This window comes from Pantherophis guttatus, chromosome 4, assembly GCF_059756535.1.
Source record: "Pantherophis guttatus breed Tessera chromosome 4, ASM5975653v1, whole genome shotgun sequence".
NCBI lineage: Eukaryota > Metazoa > Chordata > Lepidosauria > Squamata > Colubridae > Pantherophis > Pantherophis guttatus.
Genome location: NC_142066.1, coordinates 73,882,185 through 73,907,164, shown reverse-complemented (window position 1 = coordinate 73,907,164; position 24,980 = coordinate 73,882,185). Strand labels below are relative to the sequence as shown.

Genomic DNA, 24,980 nt, shown 5'->3' with positions numbered 1-24,980 from the left:
TTCAATTTCAAATTAAATCTTTCAATTGAAGAATGGTAAAGGAGGAGGGGATTTATTTAATTCCTACAGAATTTCTGAAAATACTTTTCAATTTGTGGGCCTCTGTACTAGAACTCCTAATTCTAATACTAATAATTGTTTTGTTATTGTTATTGGCCCAATCATCCTGAATTGCCTCTTGTGAAATTGTCTGGATTAAAATCATCTTAGATGATAAATTGATCCTCCCTGCTGATCCAATAAAACTGCCAGCTGTTCTTGCTGACTTGGAGGATGAATCCAACTATTGGGACGGTTCCACAGATTTTGATATTATGCCAGTATCAGGTAAATTGGATTTAGTGAAAAACTGCAGTTTCACTAAACTGCACCAAACTATTTCAGCAGTTTTCATTATTTTTTTTTAAAGTGCAAAAAAAAAAGTTGGCTAGGGATGGTTTTGCTTCAGCAGTCATGAGAATTAACCATATTCGATCCAATTTCTGCACATACCTGCTTTTTTGCATTCTTATTTTTATTGTTTTAGTATTTGTAAACCAGGAGACATACATGGGTTATTTTTATTTGTTTATAGTTATATCCACCTATTTTGGGGGTTAGTTCAGTTTTGAAATGAATATAACTTATTGCCAATCATAGTTTTTAATCATAGTGGGTAAATAAAAAGTCAGTCCGCTGTCTTTTTCAAATTGAGAAAGGATTAACTTCAATTTTCATTGTTTCTTCTTATAAGAACATCTCACATATTTTCTTTAATATACAAGCAAAATAGCCTGTTTAAAACCTGTTAAGAAGAGTTTTAAACAACTGTTATCTGTTTATAAACATATAATGCCTAGATTATCTGATTATAGAAATTCCAGAAATTCCAGATTATAGAAATTCCAAAAATTTAACAGTATATTCTTCCTAATATATCTTATCAGTATATGCTTAATTACTTAAAAAAAAAAAAAAACAGCCCTCATGAAATATATGTTCCAGAATAGAATTTGAAGGCTTTGGAGCAGATGTGGGATTATAATTTAGAATCATTTAAACAATTGTTCATAAATTATGACCACATTTAGTAAGGAACATCAATTGCTACTGCAGTATATATTTGCTAATCTTTCTAAAATATGAAAGAAACAAAGAGCTTAAGTATTTTTTTTATCTACTGGAGGATCTAGCAAGAAAACATAATACGTTATGGTTTTAAAGCTAAACAGAAGGTGATTGTAAATTCAATTCAAGATATGAATAATAAGTATTGCAAGTTCAAAAGTTTAAAGATAATGTGGTAAAATTTGGCTATTTGTCATGAGATATAAAAACAGTATTATTTCTGGATGGTTGACATCATAGTTAAGATATATCTTGCATTCTTAGGGCACTGTAAGAAACAAGGTTCAAGATTCCCATTTTGCCAAACTCTGCTTTCTATGTTACACAACTAGGAATCAATGAACTTGGCATTCTATAGCCTGCAGGCCATATCCAGCCCTTTGGCTATCCCTGTCCCTGACGGCTGCCCAATTGTTCAGATCTCCACAACTTTTTTGTGCTCCAATTTTGCATATGGCCCCTTGGAAAAATTAATTCCCCACCCCTTTTTAACCCTTTTTATAAACGTATTCCCTACTCCCTTTGGGAGAACCTAGGTCTTGGAACAAATAAAATATTGGGGATTGGCCTTTTGACAAGGATGTCACATAGTAGAGCAATCCATATTTTCATTTTGGTATTATCAGTATAAAAAACATGGAAACCTCTCCCAGTACTTGATTAACATAAGGTCTTTAACATTCCTTCTCCTGCAGACCGTACTCTCCAAATATCTCAAAAGGAATTTTTTTTATAAGTTCCCTGTCTCTACCTTGTAGTGTTGATCAAGCTCAGATTATTATCCGTTATGTCCTCCACTGCCCATTTATAATGAGTTTAAGGGCAAGTTATTAATGGTAGATGAATTGAAGAGCATTGACCTTGAAAAATTGAACTATCTTGTGTTTCCAACTGTAAACAATCAAGTTGCTACTTTTGCTCTACTGTTATTTAAACTTTAAAGAAATGTTTCTTAGTGATAGCTTTGTCTTTTTCTGTTATAACCTTTATAGAATCTAATTCTTTTATTGTTCTTTCTAATAATTTGCAATTTTATTATTATGTTATATGTTATGACGTGTTTACAACAGCAGTCCTATTTACTTACTATTTTACTATGATTCTCAATTGTGGATTTGCTTAATGGAAGAAAAAATTAGTCAAACGTCCTGAATAAAGTAGTACCAGTATTTTAATATCTCTTTTGGCCCCAAATGTAATTGTAGGATTTTTTCCCACTATTATCTGCCTCAATATGGTGAACAAATTCTTATGAATAAATTCATTATAATTATTATGAATTCTCACAAATTTGTAGGTCTTTTAAATTTGTGCCATTTTCCCTTACTCTGGAAATGAGAGTAAACAATATTGATGCCTCTACAGCAGTATCAAGATTTGCTGATTTTTCCTCCTCAAATTGCAAGGCAATCATTTACTTAAGTTAATAGAAGTACATTGATACACTTGTGGTCACCATCTTCCCTGTACCATTTCATTTTATTTTTGCATATCATTTTATTTTTATGTATTTGTAGTTTCCTCACATATCTGTTATTTTTATATGTTTGTGTCTTTTTTCTGCCTCTCCATAATACAGTAGGTAATTCATAGATCTAAAACTTTATTTTAAGCCTTTATTCTGGGTTGATTCAAGCAATTATGGAAAGATTCCATGAAATATGAACATTATACTTGTGGCAAGCACAAACACTGAGAATATGCAGTTAATGTAAATGAAGCGGGCTCTGATAGATGACCACTGGATAACTTTCTATTCACTCTATTCTAAAAAGCAATGCATCCGGTTGGAAAAAGTACAAACTCAGCCAAAATCCTTTTGGTACCTCTAGGAGGCCTCTAAGTTGTCAGAAGAAAGGAACATTCTAATGACATACAGCTTAAAGGTTGGTTAGGTCAAGGGGATCCACATGAGTTAAAAGTTGTCTATCATCAGAAGATGATTTGAGTCTATGCTTCAGTAATCTACAAAAAGAATTATAACTGTTGGCAAAGAATAAAATGAAACAGTAATTAGGAAATGTCAATTAAAAATGATAAATGTATATGACCATATGAATTGCTGAGTTAACAGAATCCTTTGTATAGAAGGGTATAAAACCATTGTACCTAATTTCTGTCTTTGTTCAACGCTTCATGTACAGAGCTTTGAACCTATTGCGCAATATACAAATTGTCTCTGATTAACCCAAAAGTTGTGTTGGTCTTATTAAATCCACAACATTTATGGCACCCCAGATGGGACTAAAAGGCAGAGAACTTTTGTTCTACCAGACAGCCTGCCTCAGCGCGAATCGACACCTTTCCAAGGAAAATCCACTGGCCGGCCATTAGGACTCCTTTGAAGTCCAGGAGATTCAGTGAGGAGGTGCCGTAAACCCGCTGACGAAAACAGGCCAGTCAAGAATCCTTGAAGGTTAATCAGACACAGAGACTCAACATAAATACATAATAAAAAAGAAAGAAAGAAAAAAAAAAAGAAAGAAAGAAAGGAAGGAAGAAAAAGGAAAAGAAAACAGGTAAGTATAAATCAGAGAGTTAAAGTCTCTCTGTTTAGAGGTGCGTACCCTTTAAAGGGGTGAAAGAGTGGGGCCTGATCACCCCCCTGAGAGACCAGGTGGCATCCTGAAGTCTCTGGAATTAAGTATTTAAGTATTGGAATTAAGGAACTAAGTATTGTGTGTAATCTTATGTGTGGTAAGAGAAGAACTAATTGCAGTGTTATAAATTTTCTGATAAACTGACATTCTTAAACAGCCAGAGAACTCTGAAAGAACTGAGAATAAAGAAGAAATTGTTTACTGTTCTTCCCACCTGGGGTTTAGCAGGCAGTAAAAAGGTAAAGCCTGTCTAAATGGGAAAACAGATAATTTGACTTGATCAATTTGGTGTGATTTCTGTTAAATATATATATGTATATATATATAATGATAGTGTGTAAAATTGAATGGAATTGAATTGATTGTGATAGATTTGTGCTTGAGGCTGTGGGAGATGTTTGAGATGATTGTAATGGTTGGTTTGCATGAAGTGGGATTTTGTGTATGTGAAATTGGTTTAAACAAGAAGTCTGATTACAGTACAAATGTGAAAGCCTGTGTGTTGATAAGGTGATAAATTAGAGAAATACTGAATGTATTGCTTTGTTGTAAGAATGCTGAATGGAGGAGGGAAGCGAGGCTTGGTTGCGTGCTGTAAAACATTTTTTCCTCTCCCCCCCCTTTTCTTTTGGAGGAGAGAAACAGTTCCTTTTAACTTTTTTTTCTCCTTTCTCTCACACCCCCACCCCTCCTCCTCTTTCTGCGAAGCCTCTTTCATTAACATATGAAAGCTATGCAGATACATTCTCCTTTCTGCTCTGAATACATTTTGATTTTATTTTCATTTTTTTTCTTTTCTGGCAATTTTTGGAGGTTTAATACGTTTAATTAAACCTGTACTCAAAATCCTGTTGTTCCGCCAGGCTGGGTTAGCAACATAATTTTAAATTGGATGTTTAAAATTTCTGGGGTTTTAAATTGAGCCGAATCCATTTAATATTTTTAATTATTTTAAATTGGTGTTTGTCTTGTTTTTTTAAACAAAATAGGCTGTACACCGCCCTGAGTCCTTCGGGAGAAGGGTGGTATAGAAATAAAATTATTTTTATTCTTATTTTTATTCTATCTCAAAGAAATGATTTTGAAAGATTTTTTGAATCTGACTTGCATTTTCCGGGAGGCAGAGAATTACATTTTGCAGCTAAAGTTACTGCCCTTTTAGGAATTGTTACAGTGATGAGTTAGAAATTACAATATGTAGTAAGAGAGATTCAGTGGCATTTTTGTCTAAAATGTTAGATTCTGCCTCGAGAGTATGCTTGTTTTTGTCCACTTCACAGTGGTAGGTGAAAAGCTCAGACTCCATAAAAGTTGAGAAAAGCAATGGGGAGGGGGGATACTGAGCCATGAGAAGATTCATTTATAATTTCACCCTCACTGAAGTTTAAGCAATTGGACTGTGTGTTTCCGTGTATATGGAGACAGACAGGAAATTAATGCAAGGATGTATCTGAAAAGTGTTGTTCCTTGTTCTTTATAAACAACATTCAAGAGTAAATGAAATGAAGGCATAAGTATAACAATTGCATTAAAGTCCACTTCATTATATTGTATCCACTTCATTATATTGTATTATATTGTAAATCCACTTCATTATATTGTATTGTTCCCATGGGAATTGGGGCTCAGGAGAACAGCAAGGTGTTTTTTTTGTGTGTTTTCTTTTTTTTTTGAAGAGCTGAATTATCACCTAAAGTGGTGACAAGGCTGTTACCAAGAAAGAGAAGATAAAAATCTTACTCACTCTGTAAGTAAAAAGTAAGATTCCCTCCTTTTCAGTTTTGAATATCTTATCTCCCAAATATTACATTTTATTTTTATTTTTGGAGATACTGTCATTATGCCCATATTCCCTTATAAAACCAGTTAAGAAGAGACAGAAATTGTTTCAGCAATATTAATTTTAATTAAATACAAATATTAAGGAATATAGAATTGAAGTAAATTGCATGATAGTTCTGTATGTGTAACATCTTTTTAAAATCTGTAACTAATAATACTTCAGATAATAAACCCCATTTGTTATCAAACTTTGTTCAACTTCAGGAATTATACTTTTATTTTTTTCAATCTACTTCAAGTTATCGTATTCTTAATAATGCAGTTTTATTGGTTTGTCATTGAACTATGCAGCAATAGCTTAAGAGAAAATATAAATTTATTTGGCATAGCAAAATACATTTTGGGTCAGAACAAAAAGTATAAATATATATCTTCATGTCTAATTTTTTATATTTCTGTGTTATTTTGGGATACATACTAAGTTAACCTCATTGAACTTTTCTCCAGGAATTGATGCACTTACAATTGGCGAGTCATTATGCTGCTCCACCTGTGTAGTGTTAAGGTCAGTGTGTTTTTCTGATTATAAAAACCCATTCATGTCATTCCATTATAAATCATAACCATTCATAATGGAATGTGCCATAGCCCAGAATTGGTACACACTGTTTAAGGACCTGGTACACATGATCAGTTCAGGCTATTTGGATTTGTTGAAACGGGGTTAGGGGATTTAGAATTACAATGAACCTCTTCTCTTTTCTATCTTTTCTATCGGCATTCCCTTGAAGATCCCACTGACTTCACATTTTGCTTAGCCAGAACCATATTTGTAGCTGTAGGAATCTTTCAACTAAAAAAATACTTTTGGAAACGGGGAGGTAATTTGAATGATGAAAACAAATTTATGTCTTCTAAAATGTATTAAAAAGATTCTGTCACACATTTGCTTTATTCCTAAGGCATTTGTTTGTGGGCAGAGTGTTTGCTCAGATTACTTTCATTCTGGAATGATGGTCTGTTTTCACCTTCTGGGCTGTATCCAATGAGAATTTTTCACTAATAAAAATGTTATGAGCCATCTGATTTTAGCCAATTTCTTCTCTTCCACCTCCTCTTCAAGTGCACCTCCTCTTCATACAACATCCTACATTGTTGTAAAGAGTGAATCAATTCTTGTGAACAAGTTTTGAGGGGGCTGCAATGAGTATGGGTATTGGCAATAATTGAGTACTTCACTTGTATGAGCAATATGTTTTCAGAGTAACTGCATATATTGCCTTGGGAGCCTTATTTCTAACTAAAGGTTGTTTCAGTTTATATATTTTGAATTAAAAAACACCGTCTGTTCAGATGTTAACAAGAGCACTGTGATTATCTTTTTATGAATAATAAAATTTACAGTAGTGACACATTATGTTCGAGGGAAGTCTGTGCCCAATATATTTCTTATTTTTAATACTACTACCTGTAAGTTAAAACACCTGAATGTAAGTGGAAGATCATGTGAACTAGAATAAGAATATAGCTTGTGAACAGGAATACATCTTTCAGTACGGCATATACAGATATTTAAACTTAGATCCATTTAAGCCCTTAAAATCTTAAAGATTGCTCACCTTTTCAGTAAGCTTCCTTTAAAAAACAACTAGCCCTACCCTGTTTCCCCCCAAAAAAGACATCCCTTCATAATAAGCCCAATCGGGCTTTTGAGTGCATGGCAATAAGGCCAAGCACTTATTTCAGGATTCAAAAAAAATATAAGGCAGGGTCTTATTTTCGGGGAAACACCTTAGATATATAAATTATTCAATCTCTGGCAGCTTCAATCCTATAACTGCCACTTGTCAATTTCATACATATGAGTTTTGTCTGTATTTAGCATTGATTTGATTCTTAGTCATCCCAGTACATAAATCTGCCATGATAATGTGCATGCTATATATATTTTGACATACCTCAAGCTGGATAGATTCCTATTGCAATGTACACATTTTAGCCGCATCATATTTCTAAATTATTATGTGTGTGTTAAAACTAAGACAATATAGTGCTGTTTTTCTAAATATTTTAATCTCTGAATTAAACAGTGTTATCTGTTGTTGTTTTTTTTTACTTGCTGAGTTTTTCTTTGCTGCTGATTTATCAAAATAGTTTCATTTTCTGGAAGGTAGAATGATTTTCAGGTTCTGCATTCTTGTATTAACAATTGAGCAGCTGATCATGCCTTTTAAAATGATTGACATTTGTGTCTATGGCAAATAGGCTTTTTTCAGTCAGTTAATTAAATGTATTTCAAAAACTTTTATAAGAAATATTTGAGGCTTGTTCATTGAACAAAATATTGATGCAACTTCAGTAATTACTATACAATCATTTTATAATATTTTCATGCATATTTTCCTATGCCACTCTTGATTGTTTGTAAGCAAAGAGCTCTGTCTAATCTTATATGTAGAAATAAATTATTTTCATTTATCATTTGTTCATTTACAGTTCAAGAATTTAGGAAGTGTCCCTTCTGAGACATTTGCTTCTGCGTAGTCAGCTGCCACTTACCTGACCATTGTCTAGTTTGTGGCTCTTCCTTTGGTCTCCCAAGGTTATTCACACATACCATAACATCCATGTTCCCCTTACCTTACATGAGGTAAGTTCTTAAGCAAGCCCTCTCTAAATGGAAAAAATATTGCAGACAAGAAGTGCCTAGTTTTTGAAAAAAAAGTTGCTTAAGCAGAAGTTTCAGCAGTACATTCTCAATCAATATTATAATGAATCTTTCTGTATTTGATTTATAAAAAGTGTTATTGTTATTAATTCAACTTAGATGCCATCCAACTCCATGTTCATCTCACAGCATAAAAACAAAGCAAATCTACAATAAAAAATATAAAACGATAAGCAAAATGGTTAGTGATAACAAAATATAAGCTAACAAAGGGTTCCAACTACTCTAGTCCAGAGAACATTATAATACAATATGGTGATAACTCAATCTAAAATCATTGAAACTTTTGGGTAGAACTGAGCTCTTGTATAAGCTGCTCTGGTGGAAGGAAGTGTTAGGTTCCTAAATCATCTATGTGCAAATATGAATAACCCTGTGGTCAAATTCATATTTTGTCCAAACAGAACATCTAGGAAGTGGATAAAAGATAACTTTCAATAAATATTGTATCTTTCGTGTCCAAAGAAGTAAGCAAGTTGTTTCTTTAACTACCCGGCTGGTTTTCTTTAAGATAAGTCAGCTTTTCTGACACCTATCATCTTCCAACAGTCATTCCATTTACAAAGGCTCGTCATTATACTTTGTCCCCACTTTTTAATTCAAGCATAAGATCAAATTAAGTGATTAATATTATTTGTAACAAAAACATGAAGACTGAAAAATGTTTGAATGAAATACTTTGTAAAGCACATTGAGATGCCTGATGCATCTCTTCTCAAGGCATTAAAGGAGCTGTAACACAATTACTTTGAAAGTTTCCCCCCGTTATCTGCATATATACTTGTCCCCATGACATTTCCCCCAAGTTACACCAGCAAAGTTCAGTAGCTCTTAAGAGTTGCATTGTTTTTAATTCCAGATTCATTAAGCAATGATGCTTTTTTCTGTGTAAAGCAAAAGCCCAGAGGTGGAAGGGAGACAGGAATGATCTTCAGCGATAGCAGAGTTACTGATCTTAGGTGAAATGTAAAGCACCTCTTCCAGATCATTTTTATCCAAGCATGCAACACATCAGATTTCATTTAGAAAAGGTAGTCTGTTTGAGCCCCTACACAATTTCTTTGTTGTGTATCTTTTTGGAACTGAATTTGAAGCATTGTGTAGGGCTAATATACACACTCCAGACATCCGGGGAAAACCTTGCTACCATAGATTTATGCTACTTAATATCTAAAGGAATACTATGTTCCTTTAATATATTTTGTGAAGTATTTCTTTCAAAGACTTTGCACTGTGGGAACAGAAACTAAATTTGAAACATACTATATAAATAAGAAAGGGTGCCAGACACTTTCAATATTTCCCACTTTATTGGTGTGAAAACAGTTTAAATGTCATATTGCCATGCTCTGAATTGCTCTTCCCCAGCAAATTAATCAGAAATGAAAACTTTAATAATATTGCTCTTTAGCTCCGAGACAGAGAAGATACTTCATTATAAACAAAATCTTTGCTCTCTATTAATAACACCCGTGCTGTAAAAGTGAGGACAATAATCTTTCTGTTTAAAAAGCCAATGAAATAGTGTAACTTCTTAACATAATTTAGGAAATCTGAAATACAGGTTTTAGAGCTTTTAAAGGAAGGAAAAGCATTACTAAGAATAGAATAGAATAGAATAGAATAGAATAGAATAGAATAGAATAGAATAGAATAGAATTCTTTATTTCCCAAGTGTGATTGGTTCATAAGCTCTCAGTATACATACAAGCAATAAGCGTTCATAAATCTTTTCCTGCCAACAACAAAAACAAAAATATTGCATTTTATTGAGCATAAATAAAAGCATCTTTTTGATAAATAAAATATAAGTATTGAAAAAAGGACTTTCTAGTTAAATGTTACCCTTCAAGATATCCATATACAGAATAATATTATAATAAAAATGTTTTTGGATTGTTATGCTACACCAGAATTTCTCATGCTTTTTCTTGTTTAAAAACAATAAGTTAATTTGAGTAATTGCTACTGTAGAATATGCTCAGTAAGATGCAGATAATACATTGAAGGAGAAAAGAATTTTCTTTACTTCTGGTTCTATTAAATCTTTTTGACAATTGCATGCTGCCTCATATTCTAATAGCATTGTCTCTTTGCATTGATGCATTCTCCAGCGTGCTGCTTGGAGAATCCAAATTATGGGAAGTTCCTCAGTCTGATTGCTTGACTGGGTGAATGTTTCTTTAAGAAACGTCCTTGGCCACTCCTCCCCTGCTTGGCTAAGCTCCAGTTCATTCACTCAGTCAAGCAAGAGACTGGGTTTTTCCTTGGCTCTAGCAATTAGCTGAAGAACTTCCTATTTGGATTTTTTTCCAATTATTCTTCTTGATTCTGAGCGGTGTGGATTAACTGTCTATGATCTGCTATTTGTCGGACTGTCTGATCTCTGTATTGCGGCGGAGGGTGAGTTAGACCTGGGTCTCTTTCCAGGGGGGCTCCCCTCCGTTTGCTAGACTTGCTTTATTCCTCGGAGCACTACCATCCAGGCAACTCTGAGTGATTTAAAATCGCCGCCGGCGCTGCGTTGGGATCCGGATTGCCGGAACTCCCACCTCCGCCTTCCACACCGCTCCAACTTTAAAGTGGCGGCAGGGGGTCCCTACATCGCTTCCGCAAACCCCTACAGCATTGCTTCGCCCTTTTTCGGCCAAATCAACAGGCTGGGAGGCTAGTTCGGGCGATCATACTCTTGGCCTTCGGTTACTGTCATTGGCCTCCAGTTAACGGCGCTCGGCAGCTAATCCGAGCCGCGCGCCTTTTTGCCTTGATTGACAGCTCCCCTCAGCAATTATTTCAACGGCGCTCGGCGGCTGCATTCGGGCCGCGCGCCATTTTGAATTGCCTGTTGATTCCCGCCATTAAGCAGTCCGGAGACCTCGGCTTCAGCGGCGATCCTGTCAGCCCTTCTCTGATTAATTAGCCTCATCCTCAATGACTGTGGTTGTTTAGGCAGCTAATTCAAAACGCACGCCATTTGCCGTTGAGGTGCTGCCCGTGCCTCATCTAGGGCAAGGTTTCTGCATGAACTGAAGCAGCCCTTCTTTTTCTGATCTACTGCGAGGCGGCATTGGGTGTTTTGACACCACCTGCATTACTGATTCCTTTTTGCCTGTTGTTGTTCCTGTTAGTAAAAAAACAAAAAAACAAAAAAACCCAATTTCAAATTATTTAATCAAATTCATCAAATTTAATTCATCAATTTAATTCATCAACTTATTTAATCAACTTTAAAATTTTCAATCAACTTACCTGGCTGCATCCTCGAGATGGCTGACTCTGACATTTCATCAGAAATAGATCAGGCCTACAGCCCACCTGAGGCCAGAAAGAGGTCAAAAGCTCCGGCCAAAACTGCCAAGCACCATGATGTCAGGGCTAGATCTGCCAGTCCTCGCCCTGCCACCCGTTCTTCTGCAGCTGACAAAGCAGAGGAACGCAAACGTAAGGCCTTAGAAAAACAATACCTTCTCGCCCAGCAAAGGGCCCGGTCTACTCATAGACAGATGTCTCCTGACAGGTCTGCCCCGTTGACTCAGGATCATCCTCTGGTCGTGCAAGGGGCTTCTGATGTCCAACATCTCAGAGAAGCTGCTTTTCCTTCCGTGGTTCCAGGTCCAGGTGCTCAAGTCAACAAGCTTCTGGCCGGTCTGCACCTGAGGCTACATATACACCTGCGGCTGCTGGCCTTCGCCCTTCGGAACCTCTTCAGCCTGCTCTGTCTCGTGACATCCAGGACCTCGTATCCCAAACCATGTCTCGTATCCTGGCTTCGGCTCCTATCCAGGGGTCTCAAGCTCCTGCCTTTGCTGCTCATACCGGGGATCCAATGTATGGTGACCTTCATCGTTCCCGCTTCCACTGTCCTGAATCCCTTCTGACTGAGGATTCTCCATGGGAGGATGAGGAGCTTGAAGAGGGGGAGTTGGCTGATGACGAGGACCTGCAACCGGAAAAGCCTTCCTTCACAGGACTTTTCCGCCCCTCCATGTTTAAGTCCTTGCTCCACAAGGCTAAGATTACAACCAACATGGGAGTATCATCTTCTCAGCCTTCTCAACAGTCTGACCAAAATCCTCATGGTGATCTCTTCCAATTGCAAAAACCGGATGAGGATTTCATACCATGTCCGGAGTTATTCTCGGATGTCGTCCAAAGATCATGGTCCCAACCAGCTTACATTTCTGCTCCTACTGGACTTGACAAGCGGTTGTACTGCTCTGATCCCACCTTGCAAAATCTGATTCAATTGCCATCTGTGGATATACCTGTGGCCCAGTTGACGTCTTCGTCTGTGATCTCCAATGATGTCTTGGATGGTCTCAAGGCTGAGGATAGGAAATCTGAGCTTTCTCTCCGTAAAACGCATCAGGCGGCTGCCTGGGCCATCAGGTCAGAGACTTCAACCTCATTCTTTGCTCGCGCTTCCATTATATGGTTGTGCCAATTACAGGAGCGGCTACCGCCAGACGACAGCAGGCTCCACCACGATATCAATAAAATCGCCGCTACCGAGGACTGTGCAGACGCATCTTTGAATGCTGCTAAGTTCTCTTCACGAGCCCTTGTCTCCAATGTCACCTCTCGGCGCCTCCTTTGGCTCCGCCACTGGAGGGCTGACCTCAAGTCAAAGTGGAAGCTGGCATCTGCTCCATACAAGGTTTCCCTTCTCTTTGGAGAGGCCTTAGACCCCATACTTGTGGAGGATAAGGATAAACGTAAAATTATGCCATCCTCTCATAGGCGTCATGACAGGAGATTTGCTCCTTATTCCCACAGGCAGCCCTTTCAGACTGACTCCGGGCCCAGTGGGTCCTATTTTCCCAGACAATATTCTCATGGAGGAGATCGAGCATCTGACCAGCCTACCTACCGCAATAGGGGCAGAGGTCAAACCAATACCAGACGCCAGTATCATGGGGCTTCCAACCGTCCCTTCAGACGAGGCAAGTGACTATACCACAGACCTTCCCATTGGAGGTCATCTTCTTTACTTCCTACCCCAATGGGTTTCTTCTACAACAGATGCTTGGGTTCTTCAGACTGTGAGGTTCGGCCTCACCTTGGACTTCCTCTCCAGCCCTCCGAGCCGCTTCCTTCGGTGCCCTCTTCCGAGCAATCCGGAGAAGAGGGCGTTAATGGACGCAGAGATACAACATCTGCTAGACATCTGCGCTAACGAACCAGTACCGATAGAGCAACGGGGATCTGGGTTCTACTCGCGCCTTTTTCTCATTCCCGGGGACTGGAGAGGGATTTTAGACCTGAAAGCATTGAACAAGTTCGTCAGATGCCACCATTTCAAAATGCAGTCGCTCAAATCGATCCTGCAAGCCATCCGACGGGGCGACTTTATGACATCCATCGATCTCAAGGAGGCTTACCTGCATGTCCCGATCCGTCCTTCCCATCGACGGTTTCTTCGATTTGCCTATGCCAACAGGCATTTCCAGTATCGGGCCATGCTGTTTGGCCTCTCGTCCGCCCCTCGGACCTTCACGAAGCTGCTGGCGACCTTGGCGGCATCTCTGTGACAGGTTCCCATCCGGCTCATGTGCTGTCTAGACGACATCATCATTCTATCAGCCTCTCGCCATCAGGCTGTCGTCGATCTGAGAGCTGTTTCTCGTGTACTTCAGCAGCATGGGTTCTCCCTGAACCTCATCAAAAGTCAGCTCTCCCCTACCACTCACATCCTCCATCTAGGTGCTCTCATAGACTCTGTCAGTTGTCGGGTGTTCCTATCCCCGACAGGATTCTCAGCATTCGATCATTGCTGACCAAGGTTCTTTCTCTCAGATCCGTTCCTCTGATCACCTTGTCCCAACTGCTCAGCAAACTAATTTCGTGCATCTCGATTGTCCCATGGGCTCGTCTTCACAGTTGTCCTCTGCAATGGTTCCTCCTGCCCTATCAGAGGTCCCGCCGGGCGTGCTCGAACATCACCGTCGTCCTGCCAACTATGGTACGGTTATCTCTCAAATGGTGGACTTCTCAGTCCATAGGGAAGGGCTCCTTCTTTCTGGAACCCAGTCGGCTGCTCCTGACAACGGACGCGAGTCAGGAGGCGCCCATCTGCAGTCATCGGTTGCTCAGGGCCGCTGGTCCAGTCGGGACTTACGGCACGACATCAATTGGCTGGAACTACGAGCAGTCCATCTCGCTCTCTGTCACTTCAGAACATCTGTGAAGGGGCGTCATGTTCTAGTCCTAACGGACAAAACATCAACAAAAGCCCACATCAACAGGGAGGGGGCACTCGCTCCAGACAGCTGATGGAGGAGGCGACGAGAATGCTCCTTTGGGCGGAGAGGACCGTTCTCTCCCTAACAGCCGAACACATATCCGGAGTCGAAAACGTCACGGCAGATTGGCTCAGCCGGACTCAAATAGATCAGGCGGAGTGGCGCCTAGATCCGGCCTTGTTCAGAGATCTATCGCACTGATTCGGCCTTCCAACAGTTGACCTGTTTGTGACACACCTGAACGCCCACCTTCCCCAGTTCTTCTCCCGGTTCCCCTGCCCCGGAGCAGAAGGTTGCGACGCACTCCGCAGCAAGTGGCCTCTCGGCCTGCTCTAAGCCTTTCCCCCTCTGCCTCTCATTCCTCATGTAATTCGCAAGCTGTTGGAGGAGAAGGCGGATCTCATCCTAGTCGCCCCCAATTGGCCTCGTCGCTCCTGGTATGCAGACCTCCAGAGCCTCTAGATGGACGGTCCTTGGCACATTCCCAACGACCGGATATCTCTCAGCCAGGGGGTCATACTGCACCCAGACCCTCAGTGATTGCAGTTGACCGTCTGGCGTTTGAGAGGATCAGTCTGACGAAGGATAATATTCCGGCTTGCGTGATCCACACTATGCAGTCGGCCAGGCGCGCATCAACGAATCGTATTTACGACGCCACATGGCATGCTTTTTGCGCCTGGTGTGCCAAGTCTCATCTGGACTCTACCACGGCATCTCCTTCTGATGTCCTTGTATTCCTACAAGCGGGTTTGGACCGGGGACTTGCCCCTAATACCCTGAGGCGTCAGGTGGCGGCTCTCAGCACGGTTCTGTCTCCTGTGGACGATCGAACTTAACCCAGAATCCTCGTATACAGACATTCTTACGAGGGGCATCAAATCTCCGACCTCCTACTATCCATCGGTACCCAACTTGGGACTTGCCATTGGTTCTATCGGCCCTCATGTCACCACCCTTTGAGCCTCTGGCTTCTATTTCTCTTCGATTTCTGACTATGAAGGTTGCTTTCTTAGTGGCGATCACTTCAGCGAGACGAGTTTCCGAGCTGTCGGCGCTGTTGGTACGACCTGACCTTTGTGTTTTCCATCCCAACAAGGTGGTGCTTCATACAGATCCTTCTTTCCTACCCAAGGTAAACTCGCCATACCACCGTACCCAAGAGTTGATTCTACCTGACTTTTGTCCGGCTCCCAGCCATCATCTTGAACAACAGTGGCACACCTTGGACGTGAAGAGAGCCCTCCGTCGGTACATAAAAAGGACTGCTTCCTTCCGTAAATCCGAAGCCTTGTTCCTGTCCTTCAATCTGTCCACCTTGGGCATGAAAGTTTCACCATCCACGATTGGTCGTTGGATCAAGGCCTGCATCGTCACAGTGTACCACTCCAGGAGGGTTCCTCTGCCTGGAAGGATCCTCCCTTACTCTACCCGTAGCGCTGCCACCTCAGCGGCTTGGGCTACTCAGGCATCCATCCTTGACATTTGTAGGGTCGCAACATGGACTACCTTGACATCTTTTGTTAGGCATTACAAAATTGACTCCTTTGCTTCGGCTGAAGCTTCATTTGGTCATCAAGTGCTACAGTCTGTCCTGGATGCTCCGTCCCGGGATGAAGCAGCCTCCCACCCTATTTCGGACTAGCTTGGGTATATCCCATAATTTGGATTCTCCAAGCAGCACGCTGGAGAACGAACGTTGTCTTACCTGAACGTTCCTTCTCTGCGCGCTGATGGAGAATCCAACCCATCCCTTCGGCTGCTGATAGCCAGGACTGCTTTACCTTTGTGTCTATGATTGTTTGTTTCATAACAGCACCGTCTTCTGTTGACCTCGTGAATGAACTGGAGCTTAGCCAAGCAGGGGAGGAGTGGCCAAGGACGTTTCTTAAAGAAACATTCACCCAGTCAAGCAATCAGACTGAGGAACTTCCCATAATTTGGATTCTCCATCAGCGCGCAGAGAAGGAACGTTCAGGTAAGACAACGTTCGTTTTAGGTGTTTTCTCTAAGATATCTTACATTTTCAAGTAACGGGGCTTTTATTTTTCTTCAACCTTATTTTTGGGGAATAGAGCCTATGTAATGTTTGTCTTCTTTTGGGTATGTTCTTATTACTTTGCTTCTCACTGGTTCAAGGTTGACTCAGCCTTCCATCCTTTCAAGGTCAGTAAAATAAAACTCAGATTGTTGGGGGCAATATACTGACTGTAAACCACTTAGAAAGGGCTGTAAAGCACTGTGAAGCAGTATATAAGTCTGAGTGCAATTACTATTGCTACTTACAGCATAAAAATGGAATATATGGGTTGCAATTCAGTGTTATGGTGAAACATTTCTATAAATCCCCCCGAGTCCTGTGGACTATATTCATGTAGCTATGTATAGAAATGCAGACTAAAAATAAATTGAACAATCAGATGTCAAAAGCAAATTCAATGGACAGACTCAGTTGATTGAAAAATATAATTAAGGGCTAAGAGGAAAAAAATATTTCCTAATAATTTTCATGCACAAAATGATGACCTTCAAGAGTTTAAAAGACTGCACAATGATATACTATTCATGCACGGCTAAGCAATTTGGCAATCACCCGATATTTAACTTCAAAAATATAACACATGTATATACATCCAAATACAAACCATGTTGAAACAACTGTACAACAATTATGCAGCATTTGACAGATACATCAAAGTAAAAAGTGTGCCTACAGATTACATGCATCAGGATCTGCTAAGAAGAGCAGGTCTTCATGTCTTCTAAAGAGTAACAGAGTCAGGATCATAGAGAATTCAGGAGAATGCTGTTCAAAGGAACAAGGAAGTCACAGAAGTTTTCCCATACTTTTGGAATGATTAATATAATGACCTCTTTAAAAATAAGATGTCCTACTCTAGTCTCTATGCTATTATTTATTCACTGTTTTTCTACATCCTTTTCATCACAATTGTTGAAAGATTTGTTTTTCCAATTTTCATTTTTGACTAAAAGCAAGAATATTAGCAAAAAAAGTATTCTACTTTAGCTCAGATAATTATAATTGACCTACAATCATTTGATAAGTGACCATTAAAGTAATGACTTGTTATCGGTCCCTGCACTTAGTGACTATTGTAACATCCATGTGGTCATGTGCTTGTGATTTGGGTGCTTGGCAATCAGTATATATTTATGACGGTCATAGCATCCTGAATTCACATTATTTTCATTTCCAATTTTTCCAGCCAGCTTTCAACAATTAAATGTGATGTGCTTAATGACCATGGCAAAATAGTTGTAAAATCAGGCATGTTCATGTGATAGCTCATTTAACAATCTCATTGCTTAGCAATAAAAATTCTGGTTCTAATTGTGATTGTAAGTTGAGGAATATTTTTAATGCACATTATGTTTTAGGTTTTTTGTGTGGTTTTGGGGAGATTTCAGAATCTGATGCCCTGATTCCTTTTTTCTGTTGAAATTTTAATGGAAGGGAACTGCATCTAGTTGAATGTATTTAAAGTCTATTCTGCATTTGGAAATCACAAAAAATGGGTTTAATCATATACAATATATTTGCTTCTGTACAAATTTCCTGGAGAATAAAGAATAAATTACAACATTAAATCCTTTCTTCTTAGGATTTAATTTTATTAAGAAATGGGATGGTGGTGGGTACCTCTTTCTTAACAATTTCTTCCAACTTTTCTTTCCTTTTGAATAAATAGATTTTATGTTGGTCTCTATTGTGATACTAAATTAAACCTGATTTAATGCAGATTTTCTATTTTGACTTGTATCCAAGAGTACAGTACAGGTAGCTCTTGATGTACAGCCATTCATTTAACAATATTTCAAAGTTATGTCTGTATGATCCTGGGTTTGTATGATCTTTATCTGGTTTCGCTATCAGTAGTATCAAAGATTGCTTCCAAGAACTTGGAATATTTTCCCCTTCCATTATTTTATTAAACATTATCTTCATCTTCGGCATCAATAGTCCTTTAACATTTTTATAATATTCTATGCCTAGTCCATCTAACCCTGGTGCCTTACCTATTTTCAATTTATTAATAACTTCCAGTATCTCTTTTTCTTCTATTTGTGGTTCCATTATTTCTTTATCGTATTCTTGAATTTTACATTTTAAATTCTTTTCTATATATGCCTGACTTCATTCACATTTATTTCATTTCCCTTATATAGCTTTTCAAAGAACTTCTGAAATATCAATAATTTTTCTCTCATCATGTTACATCTTTTCCCCTTATCATTCTTTATTACTCCAATCAGGCTTTTTGCCTTTTTAATTTGTGTGGCTCTAGCCAGCATTCTAGAATTTTTATTACTATTTTCATAAAATTCCCTGTTTAAATATATTAGATTTCTTTGAACCTGTTCTATCTCAATATTTTGCAACTTTTCTTTTAGCTAATAATTCTAACATAATCCTATTCTCTCCACTTTCTATATATTTATTCTCTATTTATTCTATTTACTATTTACTCATGACTCGGCTGAAGAACTGGTAGCCGCCTGGGATAGAGAGGCTGCTGGAGCTTTGGACCGCGTCATGCCTTTGCGGCCTGTGACCCGGTGCAGATCTCAATCAGCTCCTTGGTTTTCCAAGGAGCTGAGAGAGATGAAGCACCGGAAAAGATGCCTAGAGAGTGATTGGAGGGCCAGCCGCACCGAATCCGACCGGACACTGGTGAGGTCTTATATCAAGTCCTACCTAGTGGCAATAAGAGTGGCGAAATCTAATTATTTTTCCACTCTTATTGCATCTGCAGAGAACCGCCCAGCCGCCCTGTTTAGGGTGACCCGCTCCCTACTTCAGATGGGAGCGCAGGATGATCCCTTGCAGGGTAGAGCTGAGGATTTTGTGCAATATCTGCATGATAAAATCGCTCAGATTCGGGACGGCCTGGACTCTGATGGGTTAGCCTCAGATGGGATAATAGGGGCGGATCTTGAGAGTGTTATCTGGGAGGAGTTTGACCCTGTGGCTCCTGAGGACGTGGACAGGATTTTGGGGAGACTCAACACTACCACATGTTTATTGGACCCATGTCCCTCCTGGTTGGTGTTGGCCTCCTGGGAGGTTACACGAGGCTGGTTTCAAGGGATTATTAATGCTTCTTTGAGTGAGGGTGTTTTCCCAGCCGCTTTGAAAGAAGCAGTGGTGAGGCCCCTCCTCAAGAAGCCCTCCCTGGATCTGGCTATATTAGCTAATTACCGTCCGGTCTCCAACCTCTGCTTTGCGGCGAAGGTTGTTGAGAGTGTGGTGGCGCGACAGCTCCCTCAATACCTGGATGAAGCTGTCTATCTAGATCCGTGCCAGTCGGGCTTCAGGATGGGTTACAGCACAGAAACGGCATTGATCGCATTGGTTGATGATCTCTGGTGGGCTCGGGACAGGGGATGTTCCTCAGTCCTGGTCCTCCTAGATCTCTCAGCAGCTTTTGATACCATCGATCATAGTATCATGCTGCGTTGATTGGGGGGACTGAGAGTGGGAGGCACCATGTTGCGGTGGTTCTCCTCCTTTCTCTCCGACCGTACGCAGTCTGTGTTGATGGGGGGCAGAGGTCGACCTCGAGGCACCTTACTTGTGGGGTGCCGCAAGGGTCAGTCCTCTCGCCCCTCCTGTTTAACATTTATGTGAAGCCGCTGGTGAGATCATCTGTGGTTTTGGGGTGAAATGTCAACTGTATGCCAACGACACGCAGTTGTACATTTCTACCCCAGATCACTCCAATGATGCCCTTGACGTGATGTCCCGATGCCTGGAGGCCGTGCGGATCTGGATGGGGAGGAACAGGCTCAGACTCAACCCATCCAAGACTGTGGCTGTGGTTTCCGGTGCCCCAATATAGCCAACTGGTACCATCGCTGGCTATTGGGGATGAGATCTTACCCCACTCAGAGAGGGCTCGCAACTTGGCCGTCCTCCTGGATACGCGGCTGTCTTTAGACAATCATATGACGGCCGTGGCCAGGGGGGCTTTTTTCAGGTTCGCCTGATTTCCCAGTTGCGTCCCTTTCTGGATCGGGATGCCTTACGCACGGTCACTCACGCCCTTGTCACTTCCCATCTGGACTACTGTAACGCTCTCTACATGGGGCTCCTCTTGAGGAACGCTCTTGAGGCTCCAACTGGTCCAGAACGCGGCCGCGCGAGTGATTATGGGGGCGACCTGTCGGTCCCATGTAACACCTCTCTTGTGCAAGCTGCACTGGTTCCCAGTGGTCTTCCGGGTGTGTTTCAAGGTGCTAGTCACCATCTTCAAAGTGCTCCGTGGCTTAGTACCGGCATACTTACAGGACCGCCTTCTGACACTGCATGCCTCCCACCGCCCAATTCGCTCCCACAGAGAGGGCCTCCTCGGGGTGCCGTCGGCCAAACAATGTTGGCTGGCGACCCCCAGGGGGAGAGCCTTCTCTGTGGGGGCTCCTGTCAGGGCATTTATTAATCCCATGTTTGGCTCTGGGACTAATTACCCTGGTTTAGAGGAGATGAATCGAGGCTCCTCCTTGTTGCAATATTCCGAAAAGAAACGCGAAGGAAGGTTTCTAATAAAACTCATTTATTTGTTATAAAGAAAATAAAACACCTCACTAACTAAGAAAAGTTAATTGTTACATTTTGGAAATAATTTGGGCCAGCTGCCTTTCAGCAACCAGCACCCGTGGCAAGAGAACAAAGGAAAGAGTGTGTGAAGCAAGTGAAGGAATGTGGGTGGATGGACATGCGTAGTAGCTTACTGGTAAGGAACTTGGCAAACTACAGTAAGTCTATTAGTCCAAAAATAATGAGGCTCAGCTGGGAAATAAAAAAACGCAGTGACATTCCCCTTCTTTGCCAGTTGAGCTAATATCAGTTCATCATCAAATAAGGCACATCTTCTCATGCAGATACTCGTGTTGAGCTGCTGGAAGTGGTTTGTTGAGCATATCAGCAATTTGATCATGTGTAGATACATATTGCATTTTGACAAAACCTTTTTTTTCACTAAATGTTTTATGTTTTGATAACGGATGTCAATGTGTCTGGACCTAGAACCTGTGAAATGTGATTCAGAAATATAAACCACCGATTCATTGTCTTCCATCACGGTGATCGGTCGGATCGGGTGTGTCCAGATATCTGTGACTAAAGCATCAAACCAAGTTAGAGAATTACATGCATCTGAAACACAAGCATATTCAGCTTCAGTAGATGAACAAGAAACAAAATTCTGTTTACGTACTTGCCAATAAACAGGACATCCATTTAAGAACATCATATAACCTGAAGTACTTTTACGTGATTTCTTATCACTTGCCCAATCAGAATCTGCATAACAACATAATTCTGCATAATCAGTATGTGTTGGTTCTAACAATAACTTCATGTGTTTAGTGTATTTTAGGTATCTCAATAATTTCTTAATACATGTCCAATGAAACTGTTTTGCCTTACCTACGTGTCGAGATAAGAGATTAACACTAAGTGCAATGTCGGGTCTGGTCCAACTACTAATGTACAATAGTGACCCAATGACTGAACGATAAAGTGTTTGATCTTCGAACTCAGGACTTTCTTCTTGTGTCAAGTTGTGAAAATCTGTTTGCATGGGTGTCTTTGTTGTGTTAGCATCTTTCATGTTGCAATGATGCACAATTTGTTCAATTTTATCTTCTCGTGAAAGACTAAACCCCTTCTGTGTTTTTTCAATCTGAACACCTAAATAAGTGCTAATGTGACCTAATGATTTCAATGTGAAGTATCTCTGCAAAGCTTTGGCAAAAATTTCATTCATTTGCTTATTTGGACCAATATAAACAATATCATCAACATAAACAAGAACTATCTCATATGCATTGTTAGATCTTTTTGTGAACACGCACTCATCAGTTTCGGACTTAATAAAGCCCATTGAATTTAGTTTGTCAGTAAGACATAAATACCACATTAAACCAGATTGTTTCAGACCATAGAGACTTTTGTTTAGGAACCAGGTATCCCCTTCTTGTTGTCGGAATCCTGGAGGACTTCTCACGTAGATCTCTTCATCTAGGTCTGCATGTAGATAAGCCGTGTCAACATCAAACTGGAAAACTTCTAAACCAAGGATAGTTGCAGTTGCTAAAGCAATTTTTACACTCTCAGTTCTGACTGTCGGTGAGTAAGTATTTGTGTAGTCCTCAGGATAACCTTGAGCGAAACCCTGAGCTACAAGTCTGGCTTTGTACAGTGACTCACCATTTGGTTTCTTTTTGATTCTGTAGACCCATCGAGTGCCAATGACCTTTTTGTTTGTTGGAGGTTTTGCAGGTGTAAATACTTTAAGTTTCTTTAGACTGTCCATTTCAACCTGCATTGCATCATACCATTTGTCTTGCTCTGAATCAGGGAGCTGCTTGATTTGTGTGAAATTATCAGGTGGAAGTGTGACATTGCAAATCAAAGGCAAGGGTGCTTTTGTCAGTTGCCAAGAATATCGTTGTGGAGGGATTCCTTTTGTGGCCCTCTTGGAATGTCTCGGAACAACTGTCCAATCTTCTTCTGCTTCGTCCTCGTCCTCACTTTCGTCGCTAGCATCAGCATCCGCGGCTTGCGAAGACGGAACATCGGGTTGAGAAGAATCAGTGGAATCTTGATCATCAATCTGCGTAGCATCAGCAGTATCATCTCTGGGAAAATAAACTCCAGGATCATTTGAATGAATCCTGGACCAGTCAATATCTTCTTCAAAATTTGCAGATTGGGAAATCACAATTGCATGTTTAGAGTCAATAAATCTGCTCCATTTTGAGTTATCATCAATACCCATAAATCTCAGTCTTTTTGCTGCTCTACCTCCTTTTCTTCTTTGAGCTAAGGGAATGTTCACCATAGCATATGAACCAAAAATATGAATGTTTTTAAGATCAGGCTTGTAGCCATACAACATGAAGAAAGGAGTCTGATTTGTTACACTGCTCCAAGTACGGTTGACAATGTAATTTGCATACTTGATAGCTTCACCCCAGTATATCTTACCAAGGTTGGCGTCTTCTAGGAGACAACGCATCATGGTTTGCAGTACCCCTTGTCTTCGTTCTGCGACTCCATTATGAGCCGGTGTGTAAGGGGCCGAAGTCTGATGAATAATTCCATTCTTACGCATCCAGTCCTGGAAACGCTGAGACATGAATTCGGCACCACGATCACTCTGGATTCTGGCGATGCGAACTTGGTGTTGGGTAGAAACAAGGGTTGCAAAGTCTTTAAAGATCTGAAAAGTCTCTGATTTTTCTTTCATAGGATATACATATCCATATCTAGAGTAATTATCAACAATTGTTAGAAAATATTTTCTACCACCAAATGATGGCGGGAAAGGACCAACTATGTCAATGTGAACCAAATCAAAAATGCGTGTTGACAGGCGTGTAGCGCGTTTGGGAATGGCTGCTGCTTTGGATTTGGCCTTCTTGCATACAGCACAATCCAAAAACACCTTACACCCCTTTAGATCCAAACCTTTTGCGAACTCCGGCATCTTCCTAAGAACACGGAAACTGGCATGCCCCAATCTTCTATGCCATTTGTGGATACACCTGGAATGCAAAGGTTTACCAGTTAGTGAATTCTCAACATTAACATTTTTATGCGGAACCTCAGGCTTGCTCTGAGCAACCTGTTTACCAACTCTCTTTTTGTTGGCTTTAGGAGCCTTTGGAATAGCAACAGGATCTCTCTCTGGAGCATCTCTCTCTGGGCCTGTGCATTCCCTTTTTGGAGTTTGCATACTTGCCTGTGTTTGTGTTTTAGGCTTTGGCTTTAAGTAATAAACACCACCAATTAATATGGTTTCAGCAACAATATCTCCATCTTTAACTATGTAACTTGCTTTTTCAAGGTGGTGAACTTGGAACTTTAACATTCTAGACAAGTGACACTGACTAAGCAAATTACAGGTTGCTGTTGGTATGTAATAAACATCAGGAATGAATGCATCGAGCTCTTCAACATAAACAGTTCCTTTTCCTTGACCTGACAAGGATGATTTGAAAAAGAATAAAGTTCACGTAGCTCAGGTTCAGGCTCGTGCATCTCTGTAAAAAGTTCCTTTCTGTAGGTAACATGCAATGCTGCACCACTGTCCAAAGTCCACAGGAGTTGTCTGTCATACTCTGGTTGAGGTTGTGGATCATTGGTTAAAGCCAATGTGGCGAGTGGAGTTTGTGGATCACGCCGGGGACCATGACGACCTTGTCTTCCATCTCTGCCTCTGCCTCTGGAATCTGTTCCTCTGGGCTGGTACGTGACGGGAGCTGGAACTCGTTGGGACAATCCCGGGTGGCATGTCCCACACGATTGCAGGTGTTGCATCTTGGCATCCTTGGAGCATAGGTCCTTCCTCGGAAGGGGCGCCTAGCTGGAGCTCTTGATGCGGGTGGTCCTCTCAAGTGTGGTGTGGCCAGCATGAATGCCTCTTCTTCAATTAAAAGTCTACAGACATTGTCCACTGTGCGTTGAGCAATAGGGACTTGGTTAATTTTTGTAAC

The 24,980-nt window shown here is 40.4% G+C and overlaps 1 protein-coding gene across 9 annotated transcripts in view; it reads left to right on the top strand.

Annotated features, from left to right (window-relative positions):
• Positions 1–24,980, top strand: part of HECW1 (HECT, C2 and WW domain containing E3 ubiquitin protein ligase 1) — a 296,682-nt gene that overhangs the window by 44,523 nt on the left and 227,179 nt on the right. For 3 of the 9 annotated variants that reach the window (XM_087892403.1, XM_034416522.3, XM_034416523.2), the window contains exon 2: positions 5,997–6,054. The exons of the other annotated variants lie outside the window; for them this stretch is intronic. In XM_087892403.1, coding sequence (XP_087748529.1) covers positions 6,028–6,054 — 27 coding nt within the window. In that variant the 5' untranslated portion in view covers positions 5,997–6,027. The remainder of the gene's footprint in view (positions 1–5,996; positions 6,055–24,980) is intronic. 9 annotated transcript variants of the gene reach the window in all.